Here is a 22,865-nt window from a genome sequence, read left to right as displayed (position 1 = left end):
AGTCTTTACTACAGGTGTCTGATTGCCGTTATAACGTTTTCATAGTTTACCTAAGGATTCTAGATTCCCTTCAAGATCTGCCGGACAAGAGTAGACAAAGAAGGATTGTCTCGCATGCTCACTGCTTGACGTTCTGCGAAAAAACTCGTTCGCATCATGAAACTTAGCCAAGAATTAGGGGAAAACGTGACGTCAAGTTACCATGGTAGCAAAATTTCCGGATCTCAACAATTTTTCTTAAGGAAGACGTTCATTTGCATTGTCGAACGATTGAGGAAAAGTATGGGCTACCGTTTTGTTCCTGAGTGCAATCATGCACCGGAAATTCATACGTGTTAATTTTTTCTTTTTTTTTGTGCTATATTAGCAGGACCGGGACCGTTTGTTGAGATCCAGAAATGTTGCTACCATGGCAGCGTGACTTAACCACTTCTCCTCTCTATTGGCAATGTTTTGAAGACATTCTTGGTGCCGGAGTGTCCAGTGTCGACTGCACTTACGGACTAGCCACTAAGCAATACTGAACGCAACATTTCAGTGGCAAGTTCCTGGTTCTCATTAGATTCCCAGTCATAAGCAGGTGGCATATGTGGGATGTTCACACATAGAAATTTCTATGCAGGCCTTTCGGCTTTTAATTGTCCCTTGTTTTAAAGAAATAATGGTACCTAGAAGGTCCTTTAACTTGCCTGCATCCAAACGTCTTTACAGGTACGTTACAACCACCAAGTAACTTTTCTTAAGTTTATCATTACCTTCACAATCACCAATGTTGCCTCGGTCGCGTCGGGCATCAGTCCTCTCAACCAGCCTATTTACATCATTTCCCCTACGTTTTAACTCCTCAAACTGATTCTGTTTGAGAGTGATGCCCTTTTCTACATATACCGCACTCATGTTGAATACTACTTAAAACGTATTGTCAAATAAAAATGGTAGAATTTGGCGGCGTTCAGAGTTGGCGTTCGGACACTGTGCCCGAGCACGGTACTCTCGGGGCAGTAACGTGATTACAGTCTTTGTTCATATACCCACGCTAAGAATTCGGGCAGGGTGCCAGTGCCCACGGTGTACGAGGTCGTGACCTAGTTCTCGGGAACTAATGGGCACCAGGTCCACATCTTTTCTTTCGCTCCGAGACAAAGTACTGTTTTGTATCCTCTGCTACACTCCTTTTCCAATGATGTCTGAGAGGGCGAAACTGAGCAAATATGTACACAATGATATAGGGTACCCAAGGTCTGAACAATGCCATTTTGGGCCGGTGGCTCAGCACAGTCTAGTTCTCGGGTACCAAGTTTGAATAGCCCCTTATTCACTTAATAATTAACCGCATATAAAACTTATTGCTGAAATAGCTGAGACAGAAAAAAGTTTTTCTAGAAACGAATATCCTAGGAGAGGGGGAAAATAGAAAAAAGAATTAATCCTAAATGTGCGTACTCACTTCAAACCAAACCAACATGCATTTCTCTTCAAACTACCCTCCAGGATAGAAAGAAAGAATTTACATAGGGCAATGTTCCATAGTTACTAAGAAAAAAACTCCTCTGAGAAAACATTTAAAAAGTATATATAAACAATCCAATCGAAATTCAAAGTGAAGTTTTATCCCAATGCGAGTCGTGTATCATATACAATCTATCATTGATGATTTTTGCCCGTCTCTCTTTCCAGATTGCGTCTTCCCTCTCCCCTATTTTGAAGGTTTTTACTTCATCCTCCCTGTTATTATGAGGTCTGTTCTCCTTCTCCTTTAACATAAGATGTTAAGTCACGACCAGCCGATTTAAGCTAAATAAATATTACAATTATAACAAAACGGATTCCTCAATTATGTTCAAATTATTGCTTTATAGCTTTGGAAAAAAAAAGTTGAGCGCGTAAATAGGTTAGGGTTAGTCTGTTAAACTATTGGAAGACACGGCCGTTTATACTGGGACGCAGTCATTTAGGCATGAACTGTGAAATAACCGCGCAGACTTGTCAACCCCCCTTTCAGACGATAACGGTAACGCCTAAAGACTCTAAAGTGACTCTAAAATGCTCGATTAAGACTGGTAAAATGTGCAAGATTTGACCTGGCAGGGCCTTGAAAGAAACCTCCGAGCCAGTGAAGGGCTATACTTACTACAAAACTATTCGACGGATGTAAATCAGTCACGTGGATGTTTTTCTATAAAATACGCTAGTGAGCATTTTCTCCTTTTTCCTCTTTTGTAGTTCATGGTTTATATAAAAACATCATGATTGATAATTCTTTGTCTTCTTTTTACACGACTGTATTATGAATGATCCCTGAAGACCTCGTAGGTGGCTGACGGAGATTTAATTGCATGGTAACGGCAGCCCTTACGGTTAGAGTAATATCATAAAGCGGTTGAAGTTTCGTCCGGCTGAATCACCTTCAACGTTAACAAACGCACTTTACTGAGTCCGTAATTCAAAATCAACATATGAACTGCAGTAAAGCATCAACGAGTTTGTTTTAGGAAAGTGTCACTTAAAAAAGACAGATCACTCTATCTTAAAAACTAACTGAGTGGATGACTTATCAGCTTGGAAATTAAGACGAAAAATTGCTTTTCAGTTCCAGTTCAGAGAGTATTTAAGACAAGTTCTCCAGTGGATTACTATCCTGATGCGACGCAAATTGAACTTCAGTGTACCTTTAAGGGACGGCCTCGTCCTCGTGTTGCTTGGTACAATCCAGATAGTAAACTAATCATCAACGGATCTGAAAGCTTTTATTTCTACGAGCAGCTGTTTGGAGAGGACACCTTATCTTCTGTTCTTCGAAATCCTAATATCCAAGAAAAACACGCAGGCGCTTATAAATGCACAGGGATGAACAACATTACTGGATGGTCGAGTGAAAACACTTCGACAATTGAAATGCGTTTTCGTTGTAAGTGATCTGATTACTTTAAATAAAGCCACTAATAAACCGGGGTGAGTAAAACCAGCTATACTGCTGTACCAGTTTAAACTCTTACGTAGACCCCTTTTTCCAATCAGGGCCGGGTTGTTCAAAACCACCTGGTTAGAGAAAAATTTGATTTCAGATGTTAAAGCTTAGAAAGCAAAGTCGGTTTCATTCTTATTTTTTTCTACAATTTGATGAATGGATGCTCTAAAAACAAGGGAAACCTTATCTGTGAAAGTGCTTTTAAACAGAAGAAATATCAGCCGTTGGCGCTAATCGGCCCTCGAACAACTGGATCCAGGTTTATAAATGGGTACCAGAAACATAACGTTGGGGTTGTCCTGTTGCAATGAACAGACATCCCATCCAGATGGAATAAAATATTGGGTGCTTCATGTTTTAAAAAACCAGCTCTGACCTCCACTAACACGAGACATCCAGAGTGAAATGATTATAAAGGATAAAACAGTCGGTCACCTGAGGCAGATGTATCCTAGCTACATCAGTGATATACTTGCCAAATACTATTACGTGTTCTTAAGGTACGAGCGACTGTCCGGCCAGATACGAAAAACCACTAAACAAAACTACCCTTAAAAAGTGGACAAAAAATGTTTGGAAACTATTCCCCTAGGAATGCAGTGACACAAAGCCCGAGGAAAGGGAACAAGCAAAAAGTAGAACACAGAATACCTTATTACAAAAAAGACTCCAAAAAAGCAGTAGACCTGCACCGTTCTAAGGGACTGTGCAATAATTACCTGAAGGGGGGGGGGGGGGGGGGGCATAGGAGAAAATGACAACAAGAGAGAGGGGGGTTGGATATAAAATTTAATACATCCAGGGGGGGGCATTACTTTTTCATTCCTTTTTGCAAACTTAAAAAGTAGTGGATTAGTTATTAGATTTCAAATATAAATACTAACATTGCAATAAAACTGACAAATTTATCAACTCTAAAGTGTTCTGATCTATGAACTGTTGTTTTCCGGCCTATCTGTAATGCAGTAGGAAAGGAATGCCTCTGTTATATATGTTAAAACAGTGCTACTTTATTTATACTAGGATTTAATAAAACACAGGAAACTTTAATTAAAAGTTGCAAAAGTAGCACTATAATGTCATGATTCAATGAAAAAGAAAGATGCTAATGGTAACACACATGACATCATAATTTAGCAGAATGAAAAACCCAATTGCTGAAATTTTAATAGCAATAAAAATTTAAAGTATGGTAAATAAAACATGTAAAAGATGTAAAAGCGCTTACCAGCAAGCTGCTGAAAATGTATCTAAAGCAAAAAGGTCTTAAGATAAGTGGAAGCAAGGCTGAATTAATCAATCGAGTTCTCACCAACGCACGCGGGAACCTTAGTGCCAGAGATGCTGTAGAAGATGAGGAATCTCCCAATTCATGCGAAGACGACTCAAGCTCAGAGTTCAGTGATTCTGATGACTCTGGAAATGAGGGGGGCATATTTCACCCATTTCCCAACCCCCCCTCCGGGTAATTATTGCACAGTCCCTGAACATCTTACTTCACTGATCCCCTTTAATCTGCACCTCCATTGTTTTCAGGGATAGGGGTATTGTTATTTGACAATCCCTATTGTTTTCCCAGCTAATCAAAAACAATCTTTCAAATAGGTGCGGGATCAAAAAAGACAAAATTTGAGAGGATGTAGGTGTAAATACCTAAATACATATATACCGTGACCTAATTATCGCCCAGTAATAAAAGCCTCTTATCTAATAAACGCCCCCTCTACGTTATTAAAATTATATTAGACGCCCATCTCTAATAAACGCCCGCTTTCTCAATTATAAAACTGGAAGTAGCAAATGTTGGTCTTAAAGGAGAGAAAGTAACAAGAGATAAACCTCTTGGAGGAAGGGCGAGACAATAAGAAAATAAACTGACATATGGTGTAGCCTCCAGAAATCGAGCATAGGCCGCCACTTGGGTGGGAGGCGAGAACTGTTACCACTGAGTCACCCTTGCGTTCTTAACCTGTTTAGAAGACATAGTCAGTTAAAAGAGTGCTATATAAAACACCCCACGGTTGCTAAAGGATTGTTTTCATCCACTCGCTAAGGGGTCATTGAGGACGGCGTGTTACTGATGAGAATAGGAGAGAAGGCGTAAAAGAGAAAAATAGACGGACAGCTACAATCGAAAAGTAAAAAAGCATGATCATCGTGATGCCCCATTTGCCATTTGCCACATTTATATTGTCACAATATACTCAGGACTCAGTATGGGAGGGACTGGAAATAGGGCTGTACTGACGCTCCACAAAAGCAACGCAGCAATGATTTTTTTAAAAATATTATTTGTTTATGATATTTTCCATATTTTCGAATATAGGTTTCCTCAAAGCCCCGCATATCTCTTCTCCCGAAGTTTCGGTGACAGCCAACACCAACGTCAGCTTAAAATGCCTAGTTGGAGTAAGACCAAACGACTGTTACGACAACGAATTACAGTGGTATTTTAGCAACAGCTGGACGTCCTTAAAATCCGGTGAGAAGTATGAAATTCAAGAAAGGAAAACCAAGACAAAATGCGAAACAGATTTCATTATCACCATTTTTAACGTTACTTATGCTGATGAGGGTAAGTATAGCTGTAAATGGTTATGCGACAAAGACGATCCCAGCTTTGCAGCGAGATCTACAATCCAGTTGAAGGTGGTCTCTTCATTAAAAGGTATGAATATTTGTGTGATAAATAGCAGTGCATTTTCAAAAGGTGTTAGAGTAGGTGAAATATTTCGTTACAAAGAAGAGGGGGGAAAAAGGACAAATTTTAACACTTATTGCTGAGAAAATGTAAATTAATGACAAATGAAATTTGCAACTTGTGCCTATCCAGTGTATGCCGGTTACAAGAAATCTTTCTCTTCATTTTGAGTTATCATTTTGCAAAGAAACGATCGTGCAATGTGTAGTTCAGGAAATATCCGCACCCCTCACGGAGGGCAACTAGGGTTTAATAGATTTTGCTAGCATAATTTTTGGTATAATTCGTCATGACGAGCATAACTTTCAATGCATGTATTTTCCGAAAAAAGCACTGCTAGCATAATTTGCACTTTTGGCTAGTTTTGGAGCGCAAAATTGTCATTTACTGATAATGCAACCAAATTGTTTTTGACCCGAGATAAGCGTTACGGGCAAATTTAAGTGACAAAATCAACTTTTTGTCTGCTCATTGTCGCATTCATAGGACCTGGGTCCCAAAGGTAATTACTTAGGATCTTTTCACAGGACCCAAGACATGCGCATAACTGACTAGCTCTGTTATCCAAGATAGCGTCCGTGTGCTGGTATTTTCTTTTAATTTTTATAGTTTTCAGAGACTGAATTATGCACTCTTAAGGTTCCTACATGTAAATAGGGTAAATGTTTCTCCCATTTACTTGTTTGCTGCATTGTTGTTGAGGTATTTTTACCAAATTTGAAGACAAAGATAGAAGCATAATTTCTGCATATTTAGCTAAAATTAAGTATAATTTACAAAAATAAGCTTAATTATTGCCATAATTTTAGAAATATAGGAGCACTGCTAGTAGCATATTATGCCACTTTTTCGAGTACAATCCCAAAGCCTAAGGGCAAGGGAAATTCCGAGAGGTGTTTTTCCGGAGGCTCTGGGTAAGATTGGTGAGTTATTAAAAAGCAATAGCTGCTCTGTTGAGCGAGCTGTCAGTTATTTCCGACGATCTTTTATTTATGGACGGCTGAATGTGTTTTGAAACAATACCAATTTAAGCACTGAAGCACACGTACCATTTTTGTCCCCAGAGCCCGTCGTTTTTTGGCCACTGGTCGGTTACAAATTAAGCCGAGTGGCTCTGGAGACGAGAATGCACACGTACCCTCTCCGCGGTATGGCCAGTACCTTACGCATGCGCATAACCATATCACCCGTTTAGTGGCAGCCATGGACAACTGTTTTGCTCTTATTGGGGCTCATCAGGGTTATGGTTTTGCGCATGTGTAAGGTACTGGCCATAACGCAATCTCGTTTCCAGAGTCCGCGCGTTACCCTTGTCCAGCGGAACAACGAATTAACAGTCAATATTAATACACAGCAATAGTAAAAAAATAAATTGATAAGTCAGTAAGTAACAAAACTTAAATACAGCTTCAACACACAAAAAGAAAATTAACAACAAAAAATTATAACAGTAGAAATAAAAGGTATTGGAGGATAAAAGCCCGTTAGTTGGTACAGATATTTTTCAATGCGATATTGTTCAAAAAGCTTACGTAAAAATTTGTCTTAATTAGGTTTCGTTACGATGTTCTGGCAAGTGTATAAGTATCACTTCTGCAATAAAGCCAATAGAAGGAGTTTGCTTTGAGTTGAATTTGACATTTGCAATAGAAAGGAGCCTTCGAATTTATTAAATAAAATCTGCTTTTTTGAAAGTTGTACGTTCTCCTTATGATATTCATTAAACCACCTTAAAGTTTTGGAAAAGTTTTGCTTTGGCTCTTGACAATTGTATAAAGACAAGAGAAGATAAGAGCTTCATCCTCTCTTGATAAAGGTCGTGTTCAATTGAATCAGGATTAGTCAAGACAGAACGGACACTTGTGATCAGAGGCTAATTTATACTTCAGTAGTTCTTTCTTTGGTTAAGCTTATTATCTTTCGTGGACTTGTATATATTCGCAAAACAATCACCCCAATCAGGAAGTTCTGGAAGGCTTTTTTTTTTTCAAGCCCTTACTGCGGAGGGCTCTGAAACAAGTTTCTCGATGAACAGACTGTAATAATTTTTACAGTGGAATTTGGTTAAAAACTATTGTTCTATCTTCCATCTGACAGTTTTCTGAAGTTGTTCCAAGCAGATCAGGAACCGGCGAATCAAATGCCTTTTGTTCAATTCGGAGGAATGGCAGAAATTAATTGAAAATAGTGCAAAAAGATATGTCTTTAGTCTTTTCTTAAAAATGTCAACAGATGAGCTTGATTTTATGTAAAAAGACAGCGAATTCCAAAGTCTTGGTGCGGTTACCGAAAAGGATTTATATCCGTACGTTCTAAGATTAAATGAGGGCGAATTAAGCAACAGTTTCGAAGCAGACCGCAAACTACGCAGCGGAGAGTAAGGGTCTATGAGATCGCTTAAGTGCTGAGGAGCCAAGCCTTGCATCGCCTTATATGTAAAAAGCAGCACTTTAAATTCAATACGCTGATCAACAGGCAGCCAATGTAACTGAAAAGCAGTGGCGAAACGTGATCTGATTTTCTTGACATGGTGACAAGCCTAAAATCCTGGACAAAAGTCCTTGGGACAGTACTGCAATATTCATATTTTCTGTCATTTTTCGGTTCCCTCTTAAAACAGTGCATACTTTTCAAAATTTTCTTGCAGTTCTCCCTCCCCCACCCTATACAAAGTTGAAACTCGGAAAAAATTCTGGATACACGCGTTCAACACCGTTTGTGGGGTGGGGGGAGGGGTTGGACCTGCGTGAATTGGAAAACGCCCCAGAAACGCGAAAGTGTCCCAAGACTTTTGTCCATAATTGTAGGTTCAGAATTCAAAACATATTGCAGACGCTGTTATAAGTTCTTGGGGAGACCATGCCCAGCAATGAAAGAATCCCGTTTCCTTAAACCGATTTTCCACCATTTCCATGCAATGAAAAGATAGAAAAAATTGAAATTTAAAAGATTGGGGAAAAAAAAGAAGAAGAAGAGAAAAAGATCTCATACAGATTTACGCCCACGTGCTTGTTAATCCTATACTGTTATAATTGAGCAGGTGTTTATGGTTTGAATTCGTCGGACGGCTTTCTGCTATGCGTGCAGACAAGAAATCGGAGAAATACCCGGCTGAAAATACAGATCGTTCATAGTCAGCGATTAATGAACACGTAAGGCTGGTTAACGTGGCTCATTTCTGGCCATAAAGTTTACCTATGAAATATCACTGCTATTGAACATATGTCACAGTTTTTTCAAAGCATAATTTTATAAGCCGTGCTTTTTTGTACTGTTTATTGGATTATTTCAGTTGTACATTATCGAGATCTGTCATCCGTGTCATTAGCGACTTTAAGATCCAACGACGCGACGGCAATGTGTATGTTGCTTAAAAAGTGAATTTGCGTTCTTTCAGTCTTTATCGCAATTATTCCTACCCACTTACTTTGTCAAATGTTGGCAAAGCCTCCTGGAGTTAAATTCCTAGGGACTACATCCAAGTAAAGAAAGAGAAATTGAATTTCGTCGTCGCTTGTTACGTCCCCCATAAAACGCGAAATTAGGCATTTTTACGTTGTGGTCGTGCAAAAACGGCAAAGAAAAGTACGAAAAAGCGTGGTGCACACGCAAAGTTGTTGTTTTGCTTATAAAACCTATTTTTTTATTTGACGTTCTCGTTGCTGTTCGCGTCGTTGGATCTCTAAGTCCCTATTTTGCCCTTTATCCTTCTTGAGGGCAGTTTCGTTGTCAGCTTTCGTAATCTGAATTAGTAATTGAATTGACGGAGGTAGTCCGAGTATATAACATAAAAAAGTGTTTCTAGTAGTATAACCATGACAACGTTTATTGATGAATTGTCGATTCATGAACATACTACAGTTCTGTACATTATTTTAAAATGGTTGAAAGCTGACAGCCACAAAAAAGAGAGAGTATAGGTGTCCATTGTAACTCTTTTTATTTCAATTTCGTCATCACCTTTTGTAAGTTGAGTACATAATTTGAATTCGTGAGTGCTTGGAGTAGTTTACTATGTTGGAAATTAATCCTCGTTGGTGGGTAGGTAAGGATAGTTTAGGGATAGTCTATGACGTCACCCATTGTTATAACCTAAGGAAAAAATGCCTTCCTCCATACTAATAACTGTCTTCCTGCATACTAATTCGGTGTAGGTTTCCTAATGAGCATCTCTCTACTCAATAAGCACAATAGGCTTGCCTCGACTTGCCCGTTAAGTAACTTGCGCCCGGTTTTCAGACCGTCTTTTAAAAGGAAAATAGGAATAAGAGAACCGATCACCTAGCAACGCGAGAAACGGCTTCCCATATCTTATTTAGCGCTAAAACTAAGATATATAAACAAAACGCATACAGAAAGTGGAGTTGAAAAGTTTTTTTTTTCTATTTAGTTTGTCTTCTTATTTAGCGCTAAAACTCGGATAATTATAAACAAAACAAACACACATATTCACAATGTGGAGCTGAAAACTCTCTATTTCAATTTTGTCTGACTATTACAGAACCGTTTTCTCCGTTCTAGCTCGAGGAAGTGAAAAACTAAAAGTCTCAGAGTTTCACGCACCGTTAGTCAGTTAATTGTGCGAGTTCATAAGCCCAAAGTTGAATGCAAATTAGCTCCACAGGAAAGACCCAAGGGAGAGAATCTTGACGTATTATTATATAAACAATTTGAAATAACTTAACAAGGATCAATTAAAACACGCGACTAATAATTGCTAGCAGAAAAACCACAGGAGAGATACCGTTTTAAAAACTTTAGTAAAAACAGTGACAAAAAGAGCCAAATACACAGCGATTTGTAAGGAATCAGTTGAAATTAATTAATCTTCATCTTCTTCGCCCATGGAGTACTTGTAAGGTTTGAATTTCTTATGCCGACGTTTCCTCAGCTGTTTGGCATGAGCTTTATGATCATCCAAATAATTTAAAAATTGAATCCGACGCCTTTTGCGCTTCGGGCCTTGTTGTGATGGGGTCTCTACTGTAGGAGGAGGGTGTCAGGAAAGCAGGATTTAAGGGTGGTGGAGGGGTGAGGCTTTCTTTGTCAGGTTTTTGAGAGAGAGCCGCTTGTGTTAATTCAGGTGTTACATCAAAGTGGTTGAGGGGAGTGGAGAATGCTGTCGTTGCTGTCGAAGAATCTTATGTCCTTTCTTCTGGTCGTGTTCTTGTATTTAATTGTTCTTTAAAAGCCAGGTATCTGTTTTGCAACTGAAAGTATCGTTTTAGCTTTTTCATCGTTCCAAAGATCGTTTCTAGAAAGCACGTCATCCATGTTGTCTTGTATTTCTTGCATAGCTGGAAGAGGCGAAAGAGTTTGCTGCTTCAGATATTTTAGAAACCCTTGAGGAATATTTTCTTGAAACCCTTCTTGGTTAAAGCCTTCTTCACTGGGCAGGACGTTTGTTCGCAACCGACAATTATCTTGGGTAGTAGTTTTCAGATCAATCAGAAGATAACCAAAAGGTCTTTTTACAGCCTCTTCGTACTTTGACGAGTGCCAAGCGTGCATTGTTGTTTTTATTATTCAGATTAGGATTACGTGACGTGTCAACGCGAATATTTAATAAGCTGTATATTTAAGTGACTTGTTGTTTAATTTCATTAATGTCTCTGTTCCTTCGCGATGCATGTTAAACGCATAACTAAATTATAAAAACAAATAATGACAAGTTGGCGTTAATGGGGGAGCACTGCCTTGCGCTAGGTTAGCCTAATGCGACTTCCGGCGATGGCGTGACCAAAGAACCTCACTTATCTCCCCAGCACTACGAGCTGAATGCAATACAGCACGTGCTGGATCGGACAAGAGTATCGGTTTGCAGGTGATATTAAACGGCAACGCGGTCAACAAGCTTGGGGGAAGTCGCTGCGCAGACTTAACCGCCACTGATGCATGCGAGGCAATGCATCCCCCCAAGCCCAAAGAGAAAACGAATAAACAAGTAGAAAAAACGGGTCTATATTGACTGGAAGCGTCCAGGAACAATAGCCATCCTGGGAGCCACAGACTCTTATGTCGATTGAGGAGTTCTGGTATACAGCTGGTAACAGTCTGAGGACCAGCGACCGAGAACTTTTATAAGCCACTCTGGCAAGCCGGCGGCGGCTGCAACGGAGGCCGCACCGATGCAAAAGCTATGCCCTTTCAGGCTTTGATAAGGGAGGCCAGCCACCCTAGCACTATCCCTAAGGAGGTCGGATACCATGCCCCGAGTGAGGTAACGACCTGAGGCGAAGTAAAACAAAGGTCCATGCCGAGGCCTAACTAAGAGAAAATACTCTTGCATAGCTGCAACGGCGCAAAGGGGCGTCGAGGTGCGAGCTATAGTGAGTGACTGACCTTCCCTAGCAATGTCTGTCTTAGACGATTTTAGATATACTGTTATGCGCTGCGGGCACGCCAGGCCGGGGTGAAACGTTATGCAATCGGTAGAAAGATCGAATTGTTGGCGAAATTTGCGAACCCCGCTGTAGGTAAATTCGCTACAGCGCAGGAAGGCGAAAAAGGCCAAGTTGAACGCGGCCCAGATCATAGAAAAATCCCGGGGACTAAGCCATGACTGCAAGACAGGACGAATTGCAAGAAGAACCTCAGGGGTTACAGGTAGCCGACGGGCGCGCTGGTTGCCCTGATAGCGAAGAATGCCGCGCAAAACCTTGCGGAGAAGGAGCTTGCCTTTAAGGGGATCAGGGTACCCTGCTGTCACGTGAAGGTTGCGAACGGCGGCTAAATAGAGTTTAATAGTACTATGCCGTACTGTTCTCGCTAGGTAGGAAGCAAAGTATATAAGGGTCCCTTCAGAGGCAGGTAACACGTCCTCGTCTGAGCTGAAGATACGATTCATAAGGCAAAATTGTAAAAACCGTTTTTCCCCAGAGCTGTAGGCCCGATTTGTGTTCTCAGCAAGACCCCAGGTCGCGTACCGCAGGACTTCCTCCCTCAGAGGGTCACGAGCGAAGGCGGGATGGTACAAGGATTCTGGTTGGCGTCGGGGGCAAGGACCCGGAAGCGCTGCATCTGAAATCGGGAGAGTGCGTCAGCAATTGCGTTTGAAACCCCGGGCACGTGACGAGCTCGCACTACGAAGTTGTGCTGCATGGAAAGAAGCACGAGACGTCTAACCAAATCCATAATGCGGGGGATCTTAGAATGCCCTGAATTTATAATAGAGACCACAGATAAATTATCGCACCAGAATTGAAGGCGTTTTCCGGCGAGAAGAGGGTGCCATATGGCGCAGGCAACAACGATGGGAAAGAGCTCTTGCCATTCAATACTAATCCCCTGTTTTTGGTTCAACTGCATGTTCGGGGGCCAATGGCCCTGAAACCACTTGCCCTGGAAGTATCCCCCAAAGCCTATAGAGCCCGCAGCGTCGGTGTATAGCTCGAGATTTTGAGCAGGGGTAGGAGTAGACTCGAGAAAGAAGGAGCGCCCATTCCATTTGGAGAGAAAAATTTTCCACATGGCTAGGTCCTTAAAGAATTCCTTATTCAGCCTTATGTGGTGAAAACGACTGGGGACCCCCCTGGTCAAATTAATCGCTCGCTGTAGAAAGGTCCTACCCGGCACCACTACTTTACATGCAAACTGAAGAGTCCCGATCAGTGACTGTAACTCGACCAGGCGCACTGACCGACGATTTTTGAAGGAGTCGAGCAGCTGATTGATCCTGATGAGTTTGTCCTGGGGCAAGCAGGCCTCCATGCGGACGCTGTCTAAGATAATACCCATAAACTCAATCTCCCGGGAGGGGCCTATCGTCTTGGAAGCGACTACCGGGGCCTTAAGTGACATGAATACCCTTAACAGAGTACTAAAGCTGGTTAAACAGTCTAATTTGTTTCGCTCGGCAATGAAAAAATCGTCCAGGATGTGTATAACATGCTGGATGCGGTAGTTATTTTTAAGGATCCACTCGAGGCCGTCGGACAACTGATTAAAGAAGGAGGGGGCCGAACGGAGCCCGAAGGGTAGGTACATGTCTACATAGTATTGGGATTGCCAATAAATGCCTAGTAAGTTCCAGTCGTCCGGATGAATAGGTATCAGACGAAAGGCTGATTTGAGATCAGTCTTGGCCATAAAAGCTCCCCTTCCCAGGGACTGGAGGATACGGATGGCATCGTCAACCCGTACATAACTTATAGAGTAGGGATCTTTAGGAATATGGTCGTTAATGCTAGTACCCTGGGGGAAGGAGAGATGGTAAATAGTGCGCCATTCAGTTGAGTGCTTTTTGGGGATAACGCCTACCGGATGACATTGAAACTTAGGTAACGGGGGGGAGGGGTAGGGACCTGCTACCCTTCCCAGGGCTATTTCCTTCTGCAAATTCAAAGAAACGACTTCCGGGTGCTGTGCTGCCGAAATGAGGTTCGGGGAGACCCGGTCTGAACGCGGCCCTGTATAGCCGATGCGAGCGCCCTCCTTGAGCGTACTAAGCAGATTATACACAAAGTTTCTATTAGGATGAGTGGCTAATTCTAACTCTAAACGATAAATGTCAATAGGCGAGGATACTAAAGGCTTGTGATTAAGCCGTTGCTGCTCCACTTTACTTCTTGCTGCGGTCGCTAGGTCTTGGGGCCTTGTTGGCGCTGCTGGGCTGTGGCTGGGTGCATTCCGGGGCGGGCTGGGTGCTGGAATAGCAGCGGCGGCACACGTGGGGAAAGCTGCAATTTCGGCGCCGGCAGCCAGAGGACTTGTTGAAGTCGAAGCACACAGACTGGGGGCGGCGAGATTTTCTGTTAAGGTCAGTAGAAGGACAGACATCCTCAGCGTGATAGGGACTCGAGCAAACATTGCAGTGGGGCTTAGCGAGGCCTGCGAAAGTCACTGTCCATAGCTCAAGGTCTACCTTATCCCAGCTCAGGGACAAATCATAGGCCGCCCGGCGACGGAACTGCTGGTCGTACGATAGCCAGGTCAAACCCTTAAATTTAGCGACCGCTCTGCTGATAATTTGCTGGTATTTGATAAGCTCGAGCGCCCGTCGTGGGTAGGCAGTCACAAGTACTAGCATGTAGGTCATGAAAGCGTCGAGCCACTTGGGGAAGGTATCAATTACCGGTTTTTTCTTTCTGACCATGGTAACCGGAGAACCCATGGGGCCTGAGGTCGAGTCGTCCAACCGGAGTTGAATTTCAGGGGTCTGGGACTGGTATAATGTATCGGGCAAAAGTAACGCAAAGTCAATGTACTCACCCCTGAGTATTTTGTCCTCCAAAGTCTTGTCTATTGGCCTAGAAAGCCCTAGAGGGGAAGCCATGCCAGGTGTGAAGAGACTTCGAGGCGAGGCAGAAGGGAGCTGCGCGGCTGGTGAAGGAAGATGAGCGGCTGGCGAAGTTTGAAGCGTTGTTATGGCGGAGCGGACTGAATCAGTCACGATGGCCTCGATTGCTGCACGCTGAGTTTGGCTGAAACCGGTGTTCCGTTGGAAGTTGGACTCGTCCGGCTCAGGATCCGACTCGATCATGTCTTCGATAGAAGACATCGAAGCGCGGTCTGACAGGGCGTTGTCTTCGTTATTAACGTTGCCGAGGTTCGCTGAAAGGCTTTCCGACGAGCGCCCGGTCGCCGTGGTGGTTCTGGTTGCAGGGCGCCCCTTACGAGCTTTAGCCTTAGAAACTCGCTTTGGTTGCGCTGTGGTCGACGTGGCCACTTGTCCCGGCAAGGCCCGCTTCAGTCGATTTAGCAGCTGCCCTTTGGAACCCGTAATGGGGAGGTTCAGGGCCTGAAGACGGAGTTTGAGCACTTCGCTTGATAGCGCGGAGAGATCCTGTTCACCTCGGCTGGATGCACGGTTCGAGTGCGAAATAGTACGACGAGGGCGAGCCATTTTAAAAAATTTTACAAGAATCGTATACTGAGCGCTAACCTTGCTGAATAACAGAAGCTAAGTGAACTCTGAGCACTTGTTCTAGGCTTTTATAGCTAGACAAACGTCTACTGGCATAGCCAGTAGAAAAGGCTGTACTACAAGACAGCTCAGCGTTGCACGTGCGAACTCTTAGCCATGAATAGTGCATTGAAAAAGTTGGCCAATGCTGTGGATCGCACTAGCATGCTAAAGACAACAAGGCCGTAAAGTTCTACGCTAGAATACAATGTATCTTAGAGCTTGCTGACCTTGGCAGCTTGACTACACAACTGCTTTATTGAAAAGGAACCGCCATGAAAGGGTTACTGATAACTGGCGTCACGTTCCATTAACTACATTTTACTGGCGTGACAGTAAAATAGCTTTTAAAGAGAGCTAGTTTCCCTGTATCGCTGTCTTTCACAAGTGTTTCACGTACTGATTTAAGTAGAAATCCGTCTGCCCAGGATACATTTGCGTCGCAAGAGTCAAGATTTGCAATTTGTCTCGTGCATTCTTGAATAACACCAGATAATGGCTGTTTAGGCTTATGCTGCGGCCACCTTTCCCCTGATGAAATAGATTTTGCACGATATAAATCACGCTCAGATTGCGATGAAGAGAACCACGAGTAAAAAGGTTTACAATTCGCTTGTCTTTACTGGCGTCAATCATCTGATCATCAAACACGATCAAATTCCGTTTGTTCACATCAAAGTAGGAATCCTGCTCCAAAGCGGTAGGAAATCCCTTGACGAATTCAATGTGTAGCATGGCGGCTAACATTTGCGTATACGCATGTTGCCATTGTGAATAATACCAAACGATCCTCTCCGGGGGAGGGTAAATGGTCTCTGAAGCTTGTTGCAATAGAGATCGAACCCAGGCCGTTTTTCCGGAACCGGTCATTCTGGCAATCATGGAGGTGAAAGGATGCTCGAAGCGAGACCGCTGACATTTCTGTGAAAACATTGAAACTGATTGAATGGGGTGAGACCAGCATTGCGGTGTTTAGACATCACGTGCCTTTGCATATTATCTTTTCTACTAAAGGATTTTTCGCAGACAGAACAGAACCAACTCATGTCAACTCCTCAGGAGCACAGGTTATACAGGTTTCATTGTTTTCCCTCCTCCTCCCTCCTCATTTCCATTGTTTTCCCTCCTCCTCCTCATTTCTATTTTTTTCCCTCCTCCTCCTCCACATTCTATTGTTTTCTATCCTTCGCCCACTCGTTTCATTTTTTTTTTCTCCACGAGATTCTATAAAAGACTGCTAACTGCCATCTTTAGTTCATTTTGAAGCAATGTCTCGTGTAGTGAACAACAATCGTGGTTTTCTTTAGCTGTTAGCTGATTGTCCTGCTTATCAGCGCCAGTTTCTTTTAAAGACAGCTACTCCACAACAAGTAAGTACATGAAGTAGTCCAAGTCTTATACAATGCACTCATGGGACACATTCCTATCTCCGAAGAAAATAAGCAGATATTGCTGCCATATAAGAATGCTTAACTTGACCTGGCCAGTCCAAATGTCCCTTACAAAACAAAGAAGCGAGTCCTTGTACAAGAGGATAGTGGTTTTATTGAAGATGGATTAGCCTCTGTTGTTTCAAGCTTAGGATTTCTACTGCTATAAAAGAGGCGACGCTTCGTTAGGTTGATCGTTCGAAGCTAAGTCTGTCACGGGTACTCATCAAAATGAAGACTGAAAGATAGATTTGGTTGAAGAAGAACACGAGAGTGAACATGAAGAAAGCGAAAGTTCTGGTGATGAAAGCGGGGATGAAGAACCGAGTATAAAAGAAGAACCAAGAATAAAAGATGTTTTGAGCCATCTTTCCGGCGTAGTGCCGAAAAACGTACTTCTGATTTGCTGCATAGTATGGTCGCGTCCAAAGATATTCTTTTCTGGACTCCCAGCGGACAATTACTTCGAAATAAACGCACTATTCCCTTCACAAACATCGCTGAGCTAGTTGAGTATGTGTTACAAATCATTGTTTTTCTAAAGATAATGTGACTCTTTGGGCTAGAGCGCGTCGTTCCTCCCTTGATAGTTACTTTTGAATTAACTTAGTAAACAGTCTCGCGAGCGCTGGTTTGATTGACAGATTAGAAACAAAAACGGTAAGTGTTCGGCTATTTGAACTTGTGTTTACCCAATTTTAAGGTAACGGACTCATTTCATGAGTTGTTTTGCCATATTTTGTGGTTACACATCAAGTTCCTTTTTTTGTGAAATGCCTTCTCATCACGACTGGATCTTATAATTACATAGGACACGAGTGTACAAGCTCAGTTAGCCAGCTAAGACCCACGTTTGTTCTCATCGAAGCGTAGTGGACAAGTTCTACTGTCAATAAGTGACAGTGTAGTAAGAGAAGAGGTTTTAACACTATATAAGCTCTAACATGTCTGTAACCCTTCTAATCTGACCGCATATTATTGGAAAAAACTTCCTCACTTCCATTTATAGTACAGTACCTTTGATCACAGTCTGATATATTTATTTTGTTTGCGGCCATAGAAACAGAAACCATGTCTCCCGCCCCTACATCAGAAAATTCCACTGTCATTAAACCACGACCAACATTGACTTCCGCATCTGCACCAGAAAATTCCACTGTCATTAACAAAGTTATTTACATTTCACTTGGTGTCACGTCTGCTATTTTGCTAGTGTTGGTCGCTATTTTCGTCTGGTGCTACCGAAAAAGAAAGGCAAAGACCATTGAAAGGTTTGTGGAGCTCTGCTAATGTGTGGCTGGCGGTTTTATGTTTGCTTCTTTTTTCTTTTCAGTGGTTGCAATTGGTAAAGTAAGAGAGTCAGCCGCGCTAAAGCTGAACCGAGGACGAAAAAGAAATGATAGGGAAGGGGACGAGGGGAGAAGTAAGTAAGAAAAATCTCCGATACTCAACCCCTTGAGATTTTTAAAACGCCCCTTCCAGTTTTTGTGAAAGGATCATGTGACATGTTTTGAGGTCTGACGTCAGCCGACAAAATGTCGGGCCAAAGTTTTTTTGTTTACGATCGTTTAATGTTTTTTTATTAGCGCTTTCCTGGTAATTATTCTCTCCCTTCGCCCCATCCCCCATCGTTTTCTGTTTCGACCTCGGTTCAACCGTGTTCACGCGGCAGTATCTCTTACTTTGCAAACCACAAAATGAAGAAAAAACACACCAAAGAATCTCTCCAGCTATGCTAGCTACATAAATACAGAAATAAATCTTACACTAAGGAAAGCTTTTGTTTTGTCTCTTTATGTAAACGTAGCGATTAATCTTCGCTCCCTTGAGGTTATTGGCTAAATTACATCACTTGTCAACAAAACCGACGTAGTGCACCTGCCAAGATGACAGATAACTTTAACTGGAAGTCAAAACCATAACTTAATTTGCAATTCTTATGAAAAATAATCAAAGAAATTTTTTCACTGTCGAATGATGAATGAAAAAAAATGAAAAATCCTAAGAATAGTTTGATGAAGACGAATTTTGCTTCTTAGATATGCCTAAAGTGAATTAGAATTGAACTGAATAAATTATTTTTTTTTTAGTCATTGCTTGTGAAGGATGGTGCCCTTGATTGAATCGTCCTTTAAAAAAATCAGTTTCTTTTATCCCCTCTTGGCTATTTTGATGTAGCTTTTTTAATCCACGCGGAGAACATCTCAGCTTCGGCCATTATCCTCCGATGCACCAGTAGCCAGGTGCAATAATTTTGGTTGTTGGTAAAGTTTACAGATATGCGAGTATATGTTACTATAATATTGAACTCAGCGTAATACTGGGCGGCATTCTTTTTTTTTCCCTTTTGCTAGGTCATCTTATTCACAAGACGAGATTACTCCTCCTGACAAGTGGGAAATTCTGCCTGAGCAAATAGAGTTTGAGGAAGAGCTGGGGAGAGGAGAATTTGGTGTTGTTCACAAGGCAATCTTTAGAAAGAGTGATGAGATGGAGGCGTTGGTCACTAAGACTTCAAAATGGCCTCTATCAACCAGGAAGCCGAAAGCACCACAGCTGGTGGCTGTCAAAGTTTTACATGGTAAGAAATACTGACTGTTGTCTCCATAGACAAAGGCATAAAGTCTTAACTGCCTGTCAGTCCTCTTCATAGTACTGTAAGAACCCTTTTGGATTTAAGTAACTCTTTGGGAACTTTGACAGAAGAAAAAAAAAAATTCGACTGTTTTCGAAGACGTGATCGCATGATATTAAAACAAATTACACGACCTAAAGACAATGCATTTTTAAAATCGGGATTGTCTCTCGTTGGTGAAGAGCACGGAAAAATTGGAAGTGCAAGTAATTTGTGGTTTCTTTATTCACTATGTAAGTGTGAAAAAAATAATAAAGGCTGTTAAGTTCCAAAAAGTAGGTTTAAGCCTATTAGCTCTAAACAAATGCATCTCTTACGAATTTACATTTCCCCAAAACCAAAAAAAAAGTAAATTGATCTAAAGAGCGTGAATTAAAGCCAATAATGAAAATAAATTTAAACAATGCAGCCTTTAGTCAATACATGTATGACAACTCTTTCCGAAGGATCGGATGCATTTGATTATTTTGTCTCCCCTTTTTGTGATCCATGTTGCCCAGTTTACACCGCAAGTCATTTGATAGTGAGGAGAAGGGAAAACAAACTATGAAACTGAGCTACGACATCACCATGCTGAAGGCTAGACCCAGGGGCTACTCTCTTATAGAAGTTATACAATTGTGAGCAGGGCGGAAGGACATGGTTGTTGACCCCTTTATGTGTGAAACTGGGAAAAGATTTCCGCGATTTGGGAAAAACAGATAAAACGTGAAACAGAATTAGGTTTAGCTCTACCTTGTACCAGGGCTGTATTTATTGTATTTGTTTTATTGTTGGTTTATTATTTGTTTATTTATTTGTTTATGCATCTATCTATTTATTTTTTTCATTCGCCTTTTATGAACAGCGGTCTAGGTAGTGAGGGAAACCACATAGTCACATCACACCACCACCGAATTTTCCAGGAGTACCTCCCGGGGCTGCTGGGAGGGTGCAGTGGTAAACTAAAAATAATAACAAATGTCTCGATATTCTATTAGACGGTAGAATACATCTGTATATACCCTTGTGCATTAGAGGATGAGTGGGAAGTGGTAAAAATGGACGAATATGTTTTTCAAATGAAACATTTTGCGCTGAATAATGCTGAAGAACTGAACGCTAATAAAATCAATGTCATTTTATTTAATTATCTTTAGATAATCCATCTGAAGCAGAGAAAGAAGAGTTGACGTTTGAGATTGAACAGATGAAGCTGTTGGGTTCACATAAGAACGTTGTATCCATGGTTGGATGCTGCACGCTTCAGGAGAAAATGTTCCTGGTTATAGAATACGTTCCGTGTGGTGACCTGCTGACGTGGCTACGCCGCAGAAGAAAAAAGGTAAGGACATGACCAATTATACAATTAGTTTATAACGAAATTATCAAGAAACAGATATAGGGAGACAACATAACGAATATATTATGGCACTATCAGAACATTTTGTACAACTTATTTAAGCAACCGCAGGTCCTTCAAAATTATAAAAGCATTTAATGATAATACTAACAATAATAACTATATTTTTGTTACTTGCTTGATGTTTAGATCAAAGAACTTCAAGCTACCGAGAGATCTTATGCTGACAAAGAGGTTCTGAAAGATCAGGGAGAGACCAGAGATCATGTAGGCTTGTATATAAACTGTAGTTTAACTTTCCATACTAGCTCTGTCCTAAAACACTTATTATCGAGGGCCCAGTTCCTAAAAAGATGGTTAAGTTTAACCCAGGATTAAGCGAGATTTTAAGCACGGTTTTTTTGCTACCTGTGTGAAAAACCTCCGTGGAATTCCGTGGATTTCCATGGAAAATTCTCCATGCAATTCCATGGAGGATCAGGAAATCAATTTCCATGGAATTCCATGGAAATTTCTCCGTAGATTTCCATAGAAAATATTTGCATGGAGGATTAGGACATTTCCCATGGAATTCCAGGGAAATCATTAGGGCACCAATTTCCATGGAAATTTCTGCATCGATATTTTCCATGGAATTCCATGGAAAAGTTCCATGCAATTCCATAGAAACTACTCCATCGATTATTCCATGGATCTCCAGGGATGAGTTTCATGGAATTCACAGGAATTAGACTTTTAAAATATCTAGTGAATCAAATGGAATACATAACAGATTTTGGTCCACTGCAATTTATTTAATCAATACAAGGACCGCATAAATCCCTTTTTAAAGATATCAATCAAAAGTTAACGTGCTTTTGGAGGGAAATTTGCCATACTGTAGCTTAACAAATTAATGTTTATTTGTGGCTATATAGATGCAATTTAGAATGCAGCAATCATATTGAAGTAGCTTAAGAAAGCTAGATTTAATATAATGCAAGGAATCTAGGCCTGGTGTTTAAGAAAAGTAACAGGGGAAAAGATGCATAATTCAGAAAAAAAAAAAAAGCTAATACTTGAATGCATCAACCGTCAGTATGTAAGACTTAAGAATGGCTTTATTTAATGCGACGAAAAAGGGAAGTGCTACTTATTTCCTCGATCAGAACCACTATGGTATTTAGTTACAGCAAAATCGTACCTAATCCTTGGGAAAAAACGGCGTCAGCCACAATTATAATTTATCAGTCTCTTGTATAGTTTTTACGTAGCAAGCATTAAAATTCTAAATATGATATTTCTTCTTGATACCTCGAAGCCAGACGAAGGATTCAGATGGCAATTTGCAGGCTCTTAGATAGTTGGGGAGACTCCCCAGTTTTCTCCCGTTTTATTTTCGTGTTCGCGCTGTCTCAGCGGACCCAACTATCTCGGAGCATGGAACAGGTTAGGTCTAATTAGGCAGAAATTATGTCATCATTACCAAGTTAGAGCGGAAACAAAAAAATTATCCAAAGGCATTTCGAATTTGCACATTTCTATTTCGTTCTTATTCATTTGGAATTGAAACGATAAATACGTCCATTCATGTACGCTCCCGTAGTTCCCTCGAAAACCATACCCGATTCCAGACCAAAATGGGCGAAGTGTTTTCAGACCAAAAGGCCCCAAACCTCTACCCTTCCCTTATGTAAGGGAGTGCCCCCCTGATCCTGACCCTTTTCATGATTGTTAGAGACCGAGGCAAGTCTAAAAATGGGTAAAGAAAATAGCATTTTGATCCGGCTCATGATTCAGAGAACCGGGCGGCACACCTCCATCAAGAATTTATTAGGAGTATTTACAACTTCAACTCACGTGTCTTGCTATTTAGCGATATTTTGATCTTATTTTTCCTTACCTA

General features: G+C 41.4%; 3 protein-coding genes across 3 annotated transcripts in view; 2 read left to right on the top strand and 1 right to left on the bottom strand.

The window, feature by feature from the left end:
* Nucleotides 1-22,865, top strand: part of LOC140950693 (scavenger receptor cysteine-rich domain-containing protein DMBT1-like) — a 91,405-nt gene that overhangs the window by 15,045 nt on the left and 53,495 nt on the right. The window lies entirely within an intron of this gene.
* Nucleotides 11,683-15,918, bottom strand: LOC140950695 (uncharacterized). Its single transcript, XM_073399939.1, has 2 exons — nt 12,832-15,918; nt 11,683-12,694 (listed from the first exon to the last, which is right to left on the bottom strand). The coding sequence occupies exons 1-2, from the start codon at nt 14,475-14,477 to the stop codon at nt 11,683-11,685; spliced, it is 2,658 nt and encodes an 885-aa protein (XP_073256040.1). The 5' UTR covers nt 14,478-15,918.
* The window catches only part of LOC140950694 (uncharacterized), a 31,797-nt gene continuing 27,006 nt past the window's right edge, over nt 18,075-22,865 (top strand). Inside the window, exons 1-4 of the mRNA XM_073399938.1 lie at nt 18,075-18,274; nt 19,358-19,584; nt 20,778-20,962; nt 21,170-21,247. Of these exons, the coding sequence (XP_073256039.1) occupies nt 18,075-18,274; nt 19,358-19,584; nt 20,778-20,962; nt 21,170-21,247 (690 nt within the window). The remainder of the gene's footprint in view (nt 18,275-19,357; nt 19,585-20,777; nt 20,963-21,169; nt 21,248-22,865) is intronic.

This window comes from Porites lutea, chromosome 10 (genome assembly GCF_958299795.1).
Source record: "Porites lutea chromosome 10, jaPorLute2.1, whole genome shotgun sequence".
NCBI lineage: Eukaryota > Metazoa > Cnidaria > Anthozoa > Scleractinia > Poritidae > Porites > Porites lutea.
The sequence above is the reverse complement of the archived record's forward strand: the minus strand, read 5'-3'. Positions and strand labels throughout refer to the sequence as shown.

Bases quoted from the DNA above. Each gene is read 5' to 3' on its own strand.
- LOC140950695 (XM_073399939.1), bottom strand. From the start codon at position 14,477: ATGTTTGCTCGAGTCCCTATCACGCTGAGGATGTCTGTCCTTCTACTG. The intron at 12,695-12,831 runs TTCAGGGCATTC...CACTCTCCCGAT, and splicing joins TCTGTGGTCTCTATTATAAA to TTCAGATGCAGCGCTTCCGG.